General features: G+C 47.1%; 1 protein-coding gene across 3 annotated transcripts; it reads right to left on the bottom strand.

Moving 5' to 3' along the window:
* Nucleotides 1–2123: 2123 nt before the first annotated feature.
* Nucleotides 2124–11981, bottom strand: MRPL58 (mitochondrial ribosomal protein L58). 3 transcript variants are annotated; one of them, XM_010342440.3, is made up of 6 exons: nt 11835–11981; nt 7799–7835; nt 3626–3685; nt 2988–3070; nt 2726–2895; nt 2124–2465 (listed from the first exon to the last, which is right to left on the bottom strand). In XM_010342440.3, the coding sequence occupies exons 1-6, from the start codon at nt 11931–11933 to the stop codon at nt 2381–2383; spliced, it is 534 nt and encodes a 177-aa protein (XP_010340742.1). In that variant the 5' UTR covers nt 11934–11981; the 3' UTR covers nt 2124–2380. The 3 variants fall into 3 exon arrangements, with proteins under 3 accessions (XP_010340742.1, XP_003931798.1, XP_010340741.1); XM_003931749.4 differs by having other exon boundaries at nt 11748–11979; XM_010342439.3 differs by lacking the exon at nt 11835–11981 and adding an exon at nt 11427–11722.
* Between the last annotated feature and the right edge of the window lie 4601 nt (nt 11982–16582).

The raw sequence follows: 16582 nt of genomic DNA, 5'->3' as shown, positions 1-16582 counted from the left end.
AGTTTCCTGTCCAGCCACAGGCAGGCCTTGAAGTTGCCATTTTCTTAGCCTTTGCCGTTGGCCACCACTGGAGCCTCCAAGTGACATGCTCTTATCATGCCGGTTCCTCCCCTCCCTTCAGGCCCATCTCAAGCTGAACTAGTCACTCCTCTGCCTCCTGCAATCTACTGAGACCTTTCTTTTGTCATTCATCATGCTTCGGGTCTTGCTACCGGAACAGGAATCCACTTTTCCTCTCAGCTTTTACTATCACCTGATCAAATGTCAATTCTCTGGAAGAAAACACTTTTGCTTTGTTCGCCTCTGACTCCTCCCCACCTCATGCTGTGAGTGCCTGGGATTCACTTAGCGCTTACTGAATTATGGAATGAACTGGTAAATGCACATCCTGCATGTGAGTCTTGGTCCCCTCCCAGGCTATGAGTGCCTTGAGGACACGGACCACGTCTTACACATTTTTGATTTACATTAAAGGAGCCATGCTGATCTCTGTATCATTCTAATTTAGTATATATGCTGCTGAAGTGAGCAAATGTTTGTATTTTGTAAGTCATTTATAAATGATTTTCCCCCTTGCTTAGGCTCATGTGCTCACATAAACTAGATCAAAAGCATATAGAACAGTTTAAGAAATTCATACATGCTAGAGCAATGTACTACTGCAATGCTAGCCTGAGAGCATTGTAAAAATCTCCTTCCAGTTCCAACTTATTCTTCCTGCCTCTAAAACCCACTGCCTAATACGGCACCTGACACAAAATACTTCTCATTCAGGACACGCGGTGGTTTTGTTACCCATGTCTCTTAAAACCTAAATGCCTTGGTCTGGCGTAGTGGCTCACACCTGTGATCCCAGCACTTTGGGAGGCTGAGGTGGGCAGATCACCTAAGGTCAGGAGTTCAAGACCAGTCTGGCCAACATGGTGAAACCCTGTCTCTACAAAATACAAAAATTAGCTAAGTGTGGTGGCAGGCGCCTGTAATCCCAGCTACTCAGGAGGCTGAGATGGGAGAATCGCTTGAACCCGGGAGGTGGAGGTTGCAAGGAGCTGAGATAGCGATATTGCATGCCAGCCTGGGCCACAGAGTGAGATTCTGTCTCAAAAACAAAAAACCTGAACTCCTTAACTTGAATTCAAGCCTCTCCACATCAAGCTGACCTCTCTCCAGGCTCACTTCCCAGAATCGCCCTGCACAAATCCACCATTCAGTGCCTCTACCTTCCTTGCCACCTCCTCCACCCCTGCCTCTTCTCTGTCTCCTGCGTTCAGTGTCCCCTTCAAATGGCATGTCCTCCTCCGCTCTACTGATGAAAGTCCTGTACCTTTTCCATAGCCAAGCTCAAATGCCCACTTGCCTGTCTCGGCCCTCCTACCTGGCTGTGTGTATGGTTTTTGGTTTTTTTTTTTTAGATGAAGTCTCACTCTGTTGCCCAGGCTGGAGTGCAGTGGCGTGATCTCGGTTCACTGTAACCCCTGCCTCTTGGGTTCAAATGATTCTCCTGCCTCAGCCCCTGAGTAGCTGAGATTACAGGTGCCTGCCACCATACCCAGCTAATTTTTGTATTTTAGTAGAGACAGGGTTTAACCATGTTGGCGAGGCTGGTCTTGAATTCCTGACCTCAGGTGATTTCCCTGCCTCAGCCTCCCAAAGGGCTGGGATTACAGGTGTGAGCCACTGTGCCCAGTGGGTTATTTATTTATTTATTTTGAGACACGGTCTTGCTCTGTCACTCAGGCTGAAGTGTCACTCAGGTGCCATTATGGTTCACTGCAACCTTGAACTGGGCTCAAGTGATTCTCCTGCCTCAGCCTCCTGAGTAGTTGGGACTATGGACATATGCCACCACGCCCAGCTAATTTTTGTATTTTCTGTAGAGATGAGGTCTCGCTATGTTGCTCAGGCTTTTAAACTCCTGACCTCGTGTGATTCTCCTGCCTTGGCCTCCAAAGTGCTTAGATTACAGGCGTGAGCCACCACGCCTGGCCTGTGTGTTCTTTCACAGCAGACACCAGAACCCTTTCCTGTTCCTGGGTGCTGTGTCAACAACTGTGAGGCTAATTCAACTGAGAGAGAAAGTAGGAATTGCTTTCTGAAGCATTCTGAATGAGAAGGGAACGCTATGAGTTTCGAGTTTTATTGTGGCTAATAACATCAGATGCATTATTAAGGTTGGACAACATGGTGACTGCCTAGAAAGACCTTTGCAGCCAGTGCCTGCAACCTTCATTCCCAATGAACGTTCTTGTGATGGCTCCAATGTTATCGACAAGCATTAACAGTGAAAAAAGAGAACAGGAAATCTCCTTATGGTGTGAAAGGCCTCTCAGCTGCAGCTGCCGGGACGCCCAGAAGCGCCTTCCAGCTGCAGAGGGCGATTTCAGTCCGTGTCGACCCTCCTGCTTGTCTTTATGGCAGAATGAATTCTCTTTTGTCTCAGCCTTTCCCGATTCATGCTTTCTATCCTGAAAACAAAAAGACTGCAATTAGGCCCAGATGCCCAATCAGTGCTTTTCAAAGTGGTGAGAAGAGTTGGAAGCTCAACGGCAAGCTGAGCAGTTTACTAGCAGGCACTAGAGCCGGGCCTGCGTCCCAGGTTAGCGCTCCCTCCTCTTCCTAGAGCTTCTCCAGGGCACGTCCTGGACTTTCCGCTGCCACTTCCTTACCTGTGTAGACTATCGTCCGCACAAATCAGTTTATAGCAGTTTAGAACATTTCCCGGTACCTGAGTCTCTGAAGTTTAGCATCTTCTTTCGATGGCTCCTTGGGTGTCTGGCTGGCCTCAGCGATCATGTCTCGAATTTTCTGCAGGCAATCTGCCAGATTCCGGAACTGATAGCGGCTGCTCTCAGAGGTGAGGACCAACTCTCCTGACTTGTTGATCTTGTTTTTGTGCTGCAGAGAACAAAGGAAAAACTGGAGTCCTACAGAGTAAAGGTTTAAAAGCCACTGAGGGATTTCTAGGGAAAGAAAGGGATGGTGGTTACCATGATGGCTATCTTCTGCCTCACAGGCTCTGCGATCCAGTCGGCAGTTGCCAAGTGGAACCTGACTTCCGCCTTGGAATTCACTGTGGATGAAAGGGAGAGGGGAGCATGGGTGCCTGAGACTTCCGGGAAGGATCAACCCCTGCGTGACCAGTGACCATCCTGAAACAAAGGGAGGCCAGACACCCAACCATGCACATTCTAGCTTACGTCCAAGTTGGCTATGAACAAGCCTGCGAAGACAGTGAGGCACTTTTGGACAAAAATAGACTTCCAGTAACTAAGCGTCTAGTGCTTCTCTTACAGTTTTACCGGGTACAAAAAAAAAAAAAAAAAAAAAAAATGGAGGGAATGGATTTCACCAGAATGACGGAAAGCTGTTCTTGGAGCTGGCTGCCGCCTCACACTGTGATTTCCCTTTGTTTAGACTCACAAGCCAATCCTAGTCCTAGCAACCCACAGCTGAACGTCTGAAAATCAGACCACATTCAAAAGAATAAAGAGGATTATTATAAACTGGCAGTACTTAAGCTTCTGCTGAAAATCCCCTTTATTCCATATGAACATAAACACAGGGCTCCTAAAGCCCATCTCCCAGCTACATTTGAAAGCAAAAGAAAGCAACGAGCACCCCGTACCTTTGTTCACATTCTGCCCCCCAGGACCACTACTGCGACAGTAAGATATTGTCAAGCAATCTGTAAAATAGAAGAAAGTACACACGCAAAACTGATTACCTCCTGGCAAATGTGCAAACCACTAATTTACTATCAACATAACTATCCCTATTATGTATCTTTCTCTTTCAATGACTTTTATATACAGTCATCCCTCAGTAGCTGTGGGGGATTGGCTCTAGCACCCCTATGGATACCAAAATCCACGAATGCATGGTCCTCGATATAAAACGGTGTAGTATTTGCCGGGCGCGGTGGCTCAAGCCTGTAATTCCAGCACTTTGGGAAGCCGAGGCGGGTGGATCACGAGGTCAAGAGATCGAGACCATCCTGCTCAACATGATGAAACCCCGTCTCTACTAAAAATACAAAAAATTAGCTGGGCATGGTGGCGCGTGCCTGTAATCCCAGCTACTCAGGAGGCTGAGACAGGAGAATTGCCTGAACCCAGGAGGCGGAGGTTGCGGTGAGCTGAGATCGCGTCATTGCACTCCAGCCTGGGTAACAAGAGTGAAACTCCGCCTCAAAAAAAAAAAAAAAAAAATGGTGTAGTATTTGCAAATAACCGGCACATATCCTACTGCGTACTTACAACTAGATCACTTATAACACCTAATACAATATAAACACCATGTAAATAGTTGTTATACTGTATTGTTTAGGGAATAATGAGAAAAAAATTCTGCATAAGCTGCAAACATCTTTTTTCTTTTTCAATTTTTTTTTTTTTTTTTTTTTTTTTTTACAGACAGGATCTCACTCTGTCTTCCAGGATGCAGTGCAGTGACATGATCATAGCTCACTGCAGCCTCAAACTCCTGAGCTCAACTGATCCTCCTGCTTCAGCCTCCCAAGTAGCTAGGACTTCAAGCATGTGCCACCATACCCTGCTGATTATATTTTAAGTTGTTTTTTTTTTTTTTTGTTAGTTATAGGGTCTTGCTATGTTGCCCACCCAGGCTGTTCTTGAACTTCTGGGCTAAAATGATCCTCCCAAAGTGTTGTGATTACAGGTGTAAGCCACTGTGCCCAGCCTCTTTTTCAAATATTTTTGATTCACAGTTGGTGGAATCCATAGATGTAGAACTCACAGATACAGAGGGTCAACTGTATATATAAAAGTAACATTCAGATCAGTGAAGCTGGAAGTTATTCACAGATGTCAAAACTGAAATCAGAGCAAGTGACTTTCCCAAGGTCACACAGACAGCAAAGAAAGTAAAATCAGGACTTGGCTGTCTGCTTCTACTCCCATACATTGCCCCAGATCTACTGCCCTCGCTTTTTACTGATTGTTTTATGTTTGTTTCAAAGCAAGGATCATTTCAAAAGTTCAAACTAAGGGACAGAGTTACTTTCATTCCAGATGTGGCAGCTGTGGAATCTCAACAGACTATAAGCTCCAAGAGGGCAGGACTGTATCTAATTCATGGTGTGTTCATGGGTGTTCCCCAGGCCTAGATCACAGTGTTAAAACATCTGTTGGATGAATGAGGAGCTGGGAGCTCTAGCTTCAAACACTGGCCTGATCATGAAGTGACCATGATCTTGACAAAGTCTCACTGTTTTTTTCTGGGTCTCATTTTTGTTTGTTTTTAGCCTGTAAAAAGAGGTTTTATCCTTCCCCTTTTATAATTAATGAAAAGCAGTCTTGTCATGTCTGAGGAATGTAAGGAAGGCATGATATTGGAAAAATTTCAGAAGACTGGATGGTAAATCGCAAGAATTTTGCATGGCAAAGAACTGTGGCACCATGGTGGTAGAGAGCCTCCGTGAGCGGCAGTGACTTATCTTGTGACTACTTTTAAGAGGATTTCCTTCTTTGGGAAAGCAAGTTTTTTCTGAGACAGAGTCTCACTCTGGCACCCAGGCTGGAGTCCAGTGGCACAATGACGGCTTGCTGCAGCCTCAACATCTTGGGCTCAAGCGATCCTCCTGGGTTCAAGGGATCCTTCCTTGAACCTCAGCGTCCCAAGTAGCTGAGACTACAGGTGGGCACAGCTTCAAGCTATAAAGCTGCTTCGCTGCAGCATGTATTGGCTTCTCAGCCACAGGGTGTCCTGTGGGTTGCAGTCATCTGGCCTGTTTTAGAGTCACCCTGACAAGGGTCACAGGGAACCAGCACTTTTGGCTGCTCTTCCTCACACTATCTATGGAAATCATACACTCTCTGAGTCTAAAAAAAGGCTCATTGTTTCTTTATAGGCTATAAGTGTTAGGCCTTGCTTCTGCTTGACAGCTACAAAAATTTAAAGTTATGCAAATGGTTTATTTACATGGAAATGTCTCTCACTCCTGTCTTCTTATCTCTCTATTCCTCAAGGCAGTCACTGTATCCAGGGTGTTCCTTTCAGAGAGATATATACACATACACACATACATATATATATATGTGTGTGTGTGTATATATATATATATATATATATATATACACATACATACATACACATATGCCTCCAAACAGATATAGATAAAAATATAGATACACATATACTGATACAGATATTTAGAAATAGGTATTTCAGGCTGGGCACAGTGGCTCATGCTTGTAATCCCAGCATTTTGGGAGGCCGAAGCGGGCAGATCATAAGGTCAGGAGTTCAAGACCAGCCTGTCTAACATGGTGAAACACCATCTCTACTAAAGATACAAAATTAGCTGGGCGTGGTGGCGTATGCCTGTAATCCCAGCTACTTGGAAGGATGAGACAGGAGAATTGCTTGAACCTGGGAGGCGGAGGTTGCAGTGAGCTGAGATTGTGCCATTTCACTCCAGCCTGAGCGATAGGGCAAGACTGTGTCTCAAGACTGTGTCTCAAAAACAAACAAACAATAATAAATACATGTTTCAGAGATATAGATATGTAAAACACAAATGGTAGCTTATACATTCTCCTGCATCTTCCTCTTTCAGTTCATATATCGTAGAGTGCTCCACGTCATGAGAACATTAAGAGCTCTCCACTCATGCAGAACATTGCACAGTACAACACAAGTGGCCACGCTCGAATAAATCATGATTCATTTCTTATTCTAAATATGTCGCAAAGATTCCACTTTTCACACCCGGAGATAGTCTCTTTACTTTAATTGGGATGGAGAAATCTGGAAGGAATGTGTGAGGGATGAGAGAAATGACTGATTTTTTTTTTTCTTTCTGAGACAGAGTCTCGCTGTCTCGCCTAGGCTGGAGTGCAGCGGCGCAATTTCAGCTCACTGCAACCTCTGCCCCCCACGCTCAAGTGATTCTTGTGCCTCAGCCTCCCGAGTAGCTGGGATCACAGGCACCCACCACCACACCTGGCTAATTTTCGAATTTGATTAAATCAATCAATCAATTTATTTATTTATTTTCTTCTTCTTCTTCTTCTTTTTTTAAATATAAAGACAGGGTTTCACCATGTTGGTCAGGCTGGTCTTGAACTCCTGACCTCAGGTGATCCGCCTGCCTTGGCCTCCAAACTGCTTGGGTTACAGGCGTGAGCCACCAGGCCCAGCCTATTTATTTATTTTTGAGACGGAGTCTCGTTCTGTTGCTCAGGCTGGAGTGCAATGGCAGGATCTTGGCTCACTGCATCCTTTGCCTCTGGGTTCAAGTGACTCTCCTGCCTCAGCCTCCCAAGTAGCTGGGATTACAGGCGCTTGCCCCACACCCGGCTAATTTTATATTTTCAGTAGAGATAGGGTTTTACCATGTTGGCCAGGATGATCTCAAACTCCTGACTTCAGATAATCCACTCGCCTCGGTCTCCCAAATTGTTGGGATTACAGGTGTGAGCCACTGCACCTGGCCTAATTTTTGTGTTTTTAGTAGTGACGGGGTTTCACCATGTTGGCCTGGATGATCTTTATCTCCTGACCTCAAATGATCTACTCGCCTTAGCCTCCCAAACTGTTGGGATTACAGGTGTGAGCCACCATGCCTGGCCAACTGACTTTTTTTTTTTTTTTTTTTTTTTCAGACAGCGTTTTGCTTTTGTCGCCAGGCTGGAGTGCAATGGCATGATCTCAGCTCATTGCAACCTCCACCTCCTGGGTTCAAGTGATTCTCCTGCCTCAGCCTCCTGAGTAGCTGAGATTACAGACACATGCCACCACACAGCCAACTGATTTTTAAGAAAACAAAATTACTTACCTAGAGGGATGTCATTGTCGCCTTGCTTTGCACCATCCTGTAATGAGACAGTGTCAAATAAATAAGTATTATCTGCTGGGTGACTCCTAGCTGGTCCAAGGCAACAACAACAAAAAAGATGTAAAGCCACAACACAAATATTATATTATTTTCACCGCAAAATCATATCACAACGACAGAAAAAGCATCCTCAGACCCCAGGGGTAACACCTCAGAAACATTCCTCCAGGAAAAAGGAACTGATGTCTCTAGCCTTCTCTGCCCTGGCCTTAACTAACATTAGGCACTATCAGAGGCCTGGCTCCAGGGTGAGGGGAAGCCACAGTGCACATGCATCAGGGAGCCTTCAAAGGCACGCTCTCTGTCAACCTGGAGCAACAAGCCCAGTAGGCCACCCTGTTCCTTCCAGGGCCACAGGAGGCTCCCACATGAGGCAGTCCACCTTGGACAGTGGCTGTAAATGCACCCTGGGGGTTTCTGTCAAAATACTCACTTCAGGACTTCTCACCTCCACGTCTCTCTCTCCCTTGGTGTTCTTCAAGCAACAATGCCCCTCAGCCTTAAATCTTTGTATCTACAAGGCCCAGTGCAAACTCTACCCACTCCGAGGCTTTTCTGGCCCTCTAAGCTCAAAGCATCAGTATCCTCAGGGGCACTCCCACTGACTACTTTCATTTCTTTTTTTTTGAGATGAAGTCTTGTTCTGTAGCCTAGGCTGGAGTGAAATGGTGCGATCTCAGCTCACTGCAATCTCCACCTCTCTGGTTCAAGCGATTCTCCTGCCTCAGCCTCCTAAGTAGCTGGGATTACAGGCACATGCCACCATGCCCAGCTTTTTTTTTTTTTTTTTTTTTTTTTGTATTTTTATAGACATGGAGTTTCACCATGTTGGCCAGGCTGGTTTTGAACTCCTGACCTCAAGTGATCCACCCACCTTGGTCTCCCAAAGTGCTAGGACTACAGGCGTAAGCCACTGTGCCAGGCTTGCCTTCATTTCTTTTATCTTAGAATTATTTGGGGGTTGGCTGGGCATGGTGGCTCACGCCTATAATCCCAGCACTTTGGGAGGCCAAGATGAGTGAGTCAGTTGAGGTCAGGAGTTGGAGACCAGCCTGGCCAACATGGTGAAACGCCCCTATACTAAAAATACAAAAAAATTAGCCAGGCATGGTGGCACACACCTGTAATCCTAGCTACTTGAGGAGGCTGAGGTGGGAGGATTGTTTGAACTCAGGAGGTGGAGGTTGCAATGAGCTCAGATCACAACACTGCACTCCAGCCTGGGTGATGGATCAAGACTCTGTCTCAGAAAAGAACAACAAAAAAAAGAATTATTTGGGGGTGACACCCTTATCCTACTCCACCTGTCTGCAGCACTGAATATCACGGGCCACAGCCTCTTCCCTAAAGCATGTTCTTCCTGTTCCTTCTGAGATTTTTCTCTTACCTCCCTAGGACTCTTTCTCACTTTCCTTTGCTAGGTCTTTGCAACTTTTAAACACTGACATGCCCTTGAAATACTTCCCTCTCTCTCCTCTTTCCTTCCCTGGAATACTTCATCTATACTGATGAAAACAGCCTATTTTTTTTTTTTTTTTTTGAGAGAAAGAGCCTCACTCTGTCACCCAGGCTGGAGTGCAGTGGCACGATCTCGGTTCACTGCAACCTCCACCTTCTGGGTTCAAGTGATTCTCCTGCCTCAGCCTCCTGAGTAGCTGGGACTACAAGTGTGTGCCACCATGCCCGGCTAATTTTTGTATGTTTAGTAGAGATGGGGTTTCATCATGTTGGCCAGGTTGCTCTCGAATTCCTGACCTCAAGTGATCCCCCCCAACCTTAGTCTCCCAAAGTGCTGGGATTACAGTCGTGAGCTACTGTGCTTGGCCAGAAAATAGCCTGTCTTTGACAGCCAACTTTCTGGCTAAAACTCAAACCTCTCTCCTCAACTCCACACTCATATACCTAACTCGATGTCTCTTCTTAGATGTCTAATGAACTCAAACCTCAAACCTCCTCAGAGGACTTCCCTTACTAACAATCTGAGGTAGCCTCAGCACTCTGCTGCAGCATCCTGGCCTATTCATTACACTACTTCTCACTACCTGATGTTTTCCCTATGTGTTTACTGTCTGTTCCTTCCACTGGAATTAGGCTCCATGAAGGAGAGATTCTGTCTATTTTATTTATCATGGCAGTATATGCTAGACTGAAGTAGTGCCTGACACAGTAGGTATACAATAAACATTTTATTGAATGAATGAACAAACGAATGCTATTGCCACTCTCTCATCTCAGTGAATAGCAACTCAATCCTTTCATTGCTCAAGGTCCCAGTCCTGGCTGGGCATGGTGGCTCATGCCTGTAATCCCAGCACTTTGGGTAGCTGAGGCAGGCAGATCACTTGAGGTCAGGAGTTCGAGACCAGCCTGGCCAACATGGTGAAACCCTGTCTCTACTAAAAATACAAAAAAAAAAAAAAAATGAGCTGGGTGTGGTGGTACATGCTTATAATCCCAGCTACTCAGGAGGCTGAGGCATAAGAATCACTTAGACCCAGGAGGCAGAGGTTACAGCGAGTTGAGATCATGCCACTGAACTCCAGCCTAGATGACAGTGAGATCCTGTCTCAAAAAAAAAAAAAAGTTCCAGACTTCAATTTGTCTTTTATTCTCACTTCTTATATCCAATCAGTTAGCAAATCTTGCAGGCTTTCTCTACAAAATATGTCTAGGATCTGACCAATTCTCATGACTCCTACTGCTTCCACTCTGCTTATTATCTCTTGCCTATATATTGCAATCTCCTTACTTGTCTCCATGATCTTGGCATCCTCTATCTGTTCTCTATAAGGCTGAATGATCCTTGTAAAACTAAGATAATTCTACTCCCTTGCCTCAAGTTCTCCAAAAGGTCTCCCCTGCATTCAGAGGAAAGGTTGGAGGCCAGTAAGTTCTGGAAACAGGCCTTTCCCAGCCATTCCTCTCGGGCTTTCCCTCCTGACTCCCCTGCTGAGCCGCACCTGGGATCTGCTACTGCCTTCAGGTTGTTGCACTTAAGTCTTCCCTCTGCCTGGGATGCTCATCTCCCCACTATGCTCATGACTTGCTGTCTGGCTTCTTCCAGGTCTTCACTCAAATGTCACCTTGTCATTGACAGCCTTCCCAGACAATCCTACTTAAAATTGCAACCCTACTCCCTACCTCTGGTACTACTACTTCCTTCTTGGCTTTTTCTCCAAGTACCACCTCACACATTCTAGGCATGGTGGTACATGCTTATAGTCCTAGTTATTTATTGCCTGTCTCCCTCCACTAGAACATAAGCTCCACAAGCTTTAAAATGGTTCGCTACTCCATGCCCCAGACTAGCACAGTGCGCACAGCTTTTGTTGAGTGAATGAATAAACGAATATTCTCTTCCAGTCCTGTAAGCGGAAGCCCAGTGGATTTGGGTGGGTCTTATCTTTCTTGCTCCGGGGCTTGCTACACTGCCTGCACACAGCGGGCTAAATAAATGTATCCTGAAGGAACGAACGTGAAGCCGTTTTATTCGCGTGTGCTGGGGTTACTAAAGGCAATGGACCGTGTAACGTCCCAAAGGGTAGCAAATATATTGGCAGCCTCTTGCCTTTTTGTCCGCTTTGGAGAGCCAGAATGCTATTTCCCCTTGGGACTGGAATTTGGTCTTGAAGGCCTGGAAACGAACGTGGAAAAAAGCTGGCAGCCCCGAAGGAAGCATACCCAGCCGGCCTTTCCGGCTCCCGCACATCTCGCGTCACAGCGAGCACCCCACTCCGGCCAGGTTTGCGCCGACAGCCAGCCCCCTCTCGCGGCGACTATCATGTAGCCCCCCGACATAGGTCCACATCCGGCCAATGGGGCCTAGGGTTCCTAACGTCACCCAAAAGCTGGACAAAACGCCCCTTCCGTCCAGCCCTTCCTGGCTCACCGGGACCCTCCAGGCGGTCTCCGAGCCCTGAGATTCGGGGTAGAGCTTGTCCAGGCTGTAGATGCTCTTGAACTCAGTGCCGTCTACCTGCTTGTGCAGAGCCCGGCGTGGGCACCCTGCGGTCGGTGGGAGCAGCCAGACTCCGGCTCGGCTCAGGCCCCGGCGCAGACACCTGGTGGCCGCCATGCTCAGGCTTTGCGACTGTTTCCGGCGGGCGCTTCCTCCTCGCGCTCCGCAAGCTCGCGCTGCTCCCAAGATTTGGTTCCGCGCAGCTTCAAGGGCCCGCCGAGGGGAGGCGGCGAACTGGGGTCCCGGCTATGCTCCCGGGCCGGCCGCCTCGGGGAGGCCTGGTTGGCGGGGGCGGAGACAGTAGCTAGACAGCGAGCTCCTGCGGGAAGAGTGCCCCGATCTCGTGTCCCCCAGAAACACCACTTCTCTCCCTGTCAGCGTCCGTGCCGCCTTCCTGGACCGTCCACCGCCCAAATCAAACATCAGCGAGGCCTTCCCGGCCAGCCTGGGCCATCTCCTGCCCGCCCGCCCCGTGTCTCCCAGCCCCTTTACTCTGCTCTACTTTATCCTTTTTCTCTTCTTTTAAAAAAAAATTTAGTCTGAGTGGTAGTTCTAAATTTTAATAATAAAAAAAATAATCACTCAGTCCTAATTGTCTTATTGCTGTCTGCTAGCCAGAATGTGAGCTCCAGGAGGGCACCAGCTCACGGCTGTATCCCCAGCACCCAGAACGTGGCACATCGTGGGCACCCCATGAGTATTGATAAAATGAATCCTGTGGGAATGGATTTTTTTTTTTTTTTTTTTTTTTTTTTTTTTTTTTCCGGAGTTTCGCTCTTGTTACCCAGGCTGGAGTGCAATGGCGCCATCTCGGCTCACCGCAACCTCCGCCTCCTGGGTTCAGGCAATTCTCCTGCCTCAGCCTCCTGAGTAGCTGGGATTACAGGCACGCGCCACCATGCCCAGCTAATTTTTTTGTATTTTTAGTAGAGACGGGGTTTCACCATGTTGACCAGGATGGTCTCGATCTCTTGACCTCGTGATCCACCCGCCTCGGCCTCCCAAAGTGCTGGGATTACAGGCTCGAGCCACCGCGCCCGGCGAGAATGTGTTTTTGAAAGGTGAGCTCTGGTAGAGCTGAGTTTTAGGGAACGCTAGGCTCTTTTCACCTGTCAGCCTATGAGCAAACTCCCCGCCGAGCACGTGTGTGCAATGCCTTATACCCAGCTGCTCTGCAGGACAAATACCAGATGGGAGGAGAAGGAGGCAGGTCACCGAAAGAAATGTTTCCAAAACGTCGAACATCATCCCCCGCCCCCTAGCTTTATGGAGCAAGATGGTGCTTTTTTTCCAGCCAGGAGAGAGGGGGAGCCTGGGGAGGTAGGAAGAGAATTCAGAGAACTGCCAGCCAACTAGAGCCTTTTCATAGGGCTGTTAGGGGATGAACTCCAGACAAGCTATAATTCTGAAAAAGGTTCAAAGTAGAGCGCAGTGTTTGAAAACAGCTAAACCTTAGTTAAGTTACTTTGTTGAAAGGCAATGTGGTTAAGTGGAAACAGACCTGAATAAATTTTGGTAATTATTAGTAATGCTAGCAGTGGTTTCTTAATAAAGAGTTCTATTTTTAGGAAAAATCATAGTTATGTTCTATTTTTAGGAAAAAGCTAAATAAATGCATCCTGAAGGAACAAACAAGAAGCCGTTTTATAACAACAACAAAATAACAAAAAAAAAAAAAAATACAAAAAAAACACACACACACACAAAAACAAAAAACAAAAAAGAAGCCGTTTTATTTGTTTGTCCTGGGGTTAGCAGAGGCAATGGACAGTGTAACGTCCCAAAGCGTAGCAAACAACTTAGCAGCCTGGGGATGCTAGCTGATTGAAACAGGAGACTCTCATCAAACCATGCCTTTACCATCTTAACATCACTGCTACAGCAAATCTTTAAGATGGAATAAACCACTTTCCAAGCAACGGCTTTATAAGTTTAGATTAGGAAGGGGCGGCAGTTGGTTGGAAGGAGTCTCCTGGGTCCCTCCCAATCTGACTTAGTCCCAAGACCTCAAAGTGAATAGGGGTATCTCCATGGCAACTGGAATAACTGCTCAGGGGAGCAAAATCAGGCATTCACTCAGATCGGGGGCTAAGGGATTATGAGTAATAAAGTCAGAACCTTTCCATGACATCATTGCTCAGAGGCTGGGCTCCAGCCCTGCACCTGACCCAAGGCAATAGGAAAAGGAAGCTGCAGGTTTCCATGGCCCCAAATAAACACAGCCTGCTCAGGCCATCTGGTGGCCTGGATTCTGGGAGAGGAGGTGGGTAGAAGAGAGAAAGAGACAAGCTGTCCTGGGGTGGAGAGAAGAGCAGCTGGCAAACTCCTCTTACCTGCTGCTGCTGTGAACTATCCAGAATGGGGGCCCTGGGAGAAACAGACCAGAAAGGGGCCACCTGTTCCCCCAGAAAGATGGGCACTGAAGTCTGAGGCCAGTCTTCCCTTTCCCCTCCTTGGGTCTCTATAGGCTGAGATGGTGCTTCAGGGAGGGGACATTCATGAGTGAAGAGAGGAAAGAGGTCATTCCTGGCAGCTGGGGAGCTTGGGGACATCAGCCCTTCTATAGGGCCCATGAGTTGGGGCACTATTCCTATGTAGGGGGTCCACAGGATTCCCCTTTCTTCTTCTCTGGACTGCCCCAGGTCAGATGGCCTCAAAACTCATCACTGGCCGAGCACATGGTCTCTTGCCTGTAATCTCGGCACTCTGGGAGGCCAAGGTGGGTGGATCACCTGAGGTCAGGAGTTTGAGACCAGCCTGGCTAACATGGTGAAATCTTGTCTCTACCAAAAAATGCAAAAATTAGCGACATGTTGGCATGCGCCTGTAATACGAGCTACTCAAGAGGCTAAGGCTGGAAAATTGCTTGAACCCTGGAGGCGGAAGTTGTACCAAGCTGAGCTAGTGCCACTGCACTCCAGCCTGGGTGACAGAGCAGGACTCCGTCTCAAAAAAAAAAAAAAACCAAACAAACAAATAAACAAAAAACCAAACTCATCATTTTGTGTAGATAGGGATTGTGCAATGAGGCATGGTGGATTGATGAGGCATGGTGGATTGGTCAGGTCTAAGTTGGAATATTTATTTTTTTATTAAACAAATGGAGGCCAGGCGCGGTGGCTCATGCCTGTAATTCCAGCACTTTGGGAGTCCGAGGTGGGCAGATCACAAGGTCAGGAGATCGAGACCATCCTGGCTAACATGGTGAAATCCAGTCTCTACTAAAATGCAAAACATTAGCTGGGCATGGTGGCACACGCCTGTAGTCGTAGCTACTCTGTAGGCTGAGACATGGGAATTGCTTGAACCGGAGAGGTAGAGGTTGCAGTGAGCCGAGATTGTGTCACTGCACTCCAGCCTGGTGTCAGAGTGAGACTCTCTCTCAAAAAAAAAAAAAAAAAAAAAAAAAAAAAAAAAAAAAAAGTCCATATCCTAACCCTTGGTAGCTGTGACTGACTTTATTTTAAAATTGTATTATTATTTTTTGAGCCAAAGTCTTGCTCTGTCACTCAGGCTGGAGTGCAGTGGTGTGATCCCAGGTCATTGCAACCATGGCCTCCCCAGCTCAAGTGATCCTCCCACCTCAGCGTCCTGAGTAGTTGGGATCACAGTCATGTACCAGCTAATTTTTGTATTTTTTTTTTAGAGACAAGGTTTCACCATATTGCCCAGGCTGGTCTTGAATTCCTGGGCTCAAGCAGTCTGCTTACCTTGGTCCCCCAAAGTGCTGGGATTATAAGCATGAGCCACTGTGCCTAGCTAAGCTCGAATATTTCAATGTGACCTTGAATTACTAACCCAACCTCTATGTTTTTGTATCCTCATCAGTAAAATGGAGATTTTATAGATTTTATAGCTGTCTCATAAAGTTTTTGAGGATAGTAAACACATATGAAACATTTAACACCGTGCTTGGCATGAATTCAGCAGGCAACAAAAATTAGCTGCTGCTGAGGGATGCAGGTTCCTTAAGGGAACTTTCTTTTTCTTTCACAGACCTGATTACTATTGTCTTTTTTCCTCTGCGGCCCTGGAGTGGAAAATCGAGGCTGACAAGCTCTATTCCAAACCCTCTTTCCTTCTTCCCTGAGGGGATGGGCAGCGCAGAGCTGCCCCCCTCTCCCTGGAAGGTACTTCCTTCATTGCTTCCCCTTATCTGTCTGGTCCCCTAAAACTGGAGCCACCCCACAGCTCTCAGCTCAGGATCCCCAGGGAGGGTGGAGGCAGGTCTGTTTGGCTGGCTCCCCTCTCCAAACGGTGCAGTGGGTTTGGCCTGGGAGAGGAGAAGGGTGCCAGTTCAGGGGAGGAGAAAATGAGGGAAGAGCCCCTGGGGAGGCAGCAGGGAGTATCTGTCCACTGAGCAAGGACAAAGAGGGAAGAGGGAAAGAAACGCATCCACAGGGCAGTTTAGAAGGCTGAGGGAGGCCAGGCATGGTGGCTCACGCCTGTAATCCCAGCACTTTGGGAGGCCAATGTGGGAGGATCACTTGAGCTCATGAGTTCAAGACCAGCCTGAACAATATAGTAAGATCTGGTCTCTGCAAAAACAAAAACAAAAACAAAAACGAATTAAAAAAAAAACAACCATCATGGTGGCGTGCACCTGTAGTCCCCTCTACTAGAGAGGATCACTTCAGTGCAGGAGTTGGAGGCTGCAGTAAGCTACTGTTGTGCCATTGCACTCTAGCCTGGGCAACAGAGCAAGACCCTGTCTTAAAAAACATGCTGAGGGAAAGAAGGGCAGCTGGATACACGCCATGGCTTGC

Source organism: Saimiri boliviensis, chromosome 17, assembly GCF_048565385.1.
Source record: "Saimiri boliviensis isolate mSaiBol1 chromosome 17, mSaiBol1.pri, whole genome shotgun sequence".
In the NCBI taxonomy this organism is placed as follows: domain Eukaryota; kingdom Metazoa; phylum Chordata; class Mammalia; order Primates; family Cebidae; genus Saimiri; species Saimiri boliviensis.
Note: the sequence above shows the minus strand (reverse complement) of the source record. Positions and strands in the feature narration are given on the sequence as shown.